Raw genomic sequence first — 2,821 nt, forward strand, 5'->3', positions numbered from 1 at the left:
AGTTGAAGGAAAAGATGGCAAGTACTTGTTGAACTGCATTTATAGCTGCACCTAATGCTATAAAGGGCCTGTCTGCTTCCAGGCTTATGAAGAAGGCCAGCAGTGTGGTGGAACACTCATCATTAGCTTTCTCCAAATACTCTAAGTAATACTTTTATTATGCAATTTGTAGAAAATGGGTGTTCAGGAAAGAGATAAAACGAAAGTAAAGGCTTTTTCCATAGGAGTGGGTGTTTAGGTTTACCAGGAGGGAGAGAAAGAGATCAAAGAAGCAGTCTTTAGTGCATTATTAGGACATAAGACTTCAGACCAATTTTTATGGATTTAGAATGTCTTGCTTGTTTTTCCACATTTTACTTCTGCCTTCCACTGAGACAGTAGCACTGACATTTGATTGGCTTTTAAAGAGAATCATTATCTTTTTTGAAGTCCTATAGCAGGAAACCACTGGGGATGTTTTCCTTAAAACAATCCATTTATAACAACCCCTATCTACGGACAGTGCTTTGAATGGTGATCCAATAACACTCTTCAATCCAAACCTCATTGCTGGGACAAGAAAGTTTACGAACTTATAACATTACTGGTTGTTTTGTCTCCAGAGCATCAAATTATTTTTGCCCGTGCAAGAGGTGCTTATGAATACCAATACTGGTTTGGATTTGTTCTTTCCAGCTCTCTGAAGTCACTGAGAACCTGACTCGTGTCTCAGCTGAGTACAGTGACCTCCTGGCAGAAAAGCAACAAACTGAAGGGGCAATGAGTGAGCAAGTGTGTCAGCAGCTTGAGAGAATCACTTCACTTAACAAGGAGAAGGAAGAGCTTCAGCAAATGGTAGAGACTTGTAAAGAAAGGGAAGAACACTTGTTGAAGGTTCAGAGGCAATCAGAGATATCGGCAGACAGCCTGACAAGCAAGGTGAGGACTTTTGGTGTTTAGTCACTATTTTGTGTTCTGATGTTTTATTACTCATATGCTAAATTTTTGCACAAACTTTTTTATTTTTGTTCTCGGCAGATCAGCTTTATGGCTGGCAAAGAAACATGAACACGGGCAAAGGATTTTTTCTACATGTCTTTATTGATATCTTGTAATAACATTGTCTACTGATCTCAGCCTTGTAACCCATTGGATTGGTCTAGCTTTGGAAGGAATGTGAATTTATCATCTGAGTGTATTTTTAATATAATAACCAGTAATTGACCATGTCTTTGAACTTTTAAAATGGCACTTTGTAGACAGCATGAACCTAACTGGGTTTGGAATTCTTGGTGCTTTGCACACTTTCTGAATATCAGGCCATCAATGTTTGCAAGTCTTGCACTTGGTTCTGGTCAACTCATGCCTTTCATAGTGTTTGCTTTGCAGCTTTTCACCAGACAAATTTTTCCTTTGTAGATCAAAGAGTATAATTGACAATTGCTTCAGTTTGGCAAATATTACTTTCCAGTAGAGGAAATATGAAGAAATTGTCCATTTTTTTAATGCTCATCTTCTGTTTACTTTAATTTTTTTATGAAATAGACATAGGTTGATTGATTGCCTTTTCCTTTGATTCCACTTGCTTTACAGAAAACCAAAGCTGACTGATGTACACTTTTTGGGTGTCATGCTGTTCCTCTTCCTTGTTAATTTTTTTCTAAATTAAATTAAAATTATTCTTAAACTTATATTTTGCTAGTGTGAATTTTAGTAACTAAGAATTGTGATTTTTGTATGACACAAGTGATTTGACTACTTCATAGGGTGTATAAAGACTGCAACCACCAAATGGTGATTTGGCTTTTTCTCCACTCTTCATTGCAGATTCAACAGTTAACCAAGACACTAAATAGTGTCTCATGTGAGAAGGACCAGTTATTAGCTGAAAGTAATAGGCACTCTTTACAACTTCAAGAACAAATCTCATCAGTGAATCATGAAAAAGATGAGCTTGTTTTTGAAGAGGTCCTACAGTCCAAACAGCGGGACCAGCTCAAGACAGAATTGCAAAGAAATTCTGAGATGGTGAGTGCTGCAATTTGCATACCTGAGTTATTCACAACTTCTTGTCTCAACTGGTACTTAAATATGTGTTTTTATTTTAGTGTGTTGAAACAAAGGCAAAACTGGAAGATGCTTTAGAACAACTGAAGCAGAGAAACCTGAACAATATGTCCATTCAGGTGAACACAGTGGGTATTGCAGAGCGGGTGGCCGATAACAGCTTGACAGAAAAAACCTTGAAAATTAAGGTAAGCTTATTTTTCTGTTTGTTTTAAGGATGCGTATAGAAACTTAATGACACTTGTCATGGAGAATAAGGCTTTTGTGCATTATCTATTAAATGGTTTGCATATCTTGCTGAGATGCTGCGTACCATGTGATAGTTGATTTGCTGTTGTTGTTCAGTGATTGCTCATCAACTTAATGTTCACAGAATATCTCACCTGCTTCATTACTGTCCAGCCACCCCAGTGAAAATAACTAGTCATGTAGGATCATAAAATCATTTAGGTTGGAAGAGACCTCTTAGATTACAGATTTCAACCCTTAAATCAGCATTGCCATGATCACTGCTAAACTGTGTCCCTAAGTGCCCACGTGCTGTTACTGTTACTATCTTTTGAAATAACTGCTCATAACTGGTTGATTAATATGTCTCAATAGGCTATGAAAGTAAAAATTCAGAAGTTAGAAAATGTAATAAATGAAGTAGGAGACAGTGTCAAAGAGAGAGATGAGAAGATAAGCAAGTTACAAGCACAGATGAGAATAAGAACAGAGACAAGTGAGCTCACCCAACTGCAAGCCAAACTGAATGAGATGGATAATTGCCTCA

At 37.2% G+C, this 2,821-nt stretch overlaps 1 protein-coding gene across 1 annotated transcript; it reads left to right on the forward strand.

Moving 5' to 3' along the window:
• Positions 1-352: 352 nt before the first annotated feature.
• LOC120502949 (spindle pole body component 110-like) lies at positions 353-2,815 on the forward strand (the record flags this gene model as incomplete). Its single annotated transcript, XM_039710967.1, has 4 exons — positions 353-918; positions 1,807-2,007; positions 2,088-2,234; positions 2,650-2,815. Coding segments are annotated over exons 1-4 (673 nt in total), but the record flags the coding sequence as incomplete, so codon positions are not given.
• Between the last annotated feature and the right edge of the window lie 6 nt (positions 2,816-2,821).

The sequence above is a fragment of the Passer montanus genome, unplaced genomic scaffold (genome assembly GCF_014805655.1).
Source record: "Passer montanus isolate IOZ18808 unplaced genomic scaffold, ASM1480565v1 scaffold2397, whole genome shotgun sequence".
In the NCBI taxonomy this organism is placed as follows: domain Eukaryota; kingdom Metazoa; phylum Chordata; class Aves; order Passeriformes; family Passeridae; genus Passer; species Passer montanus.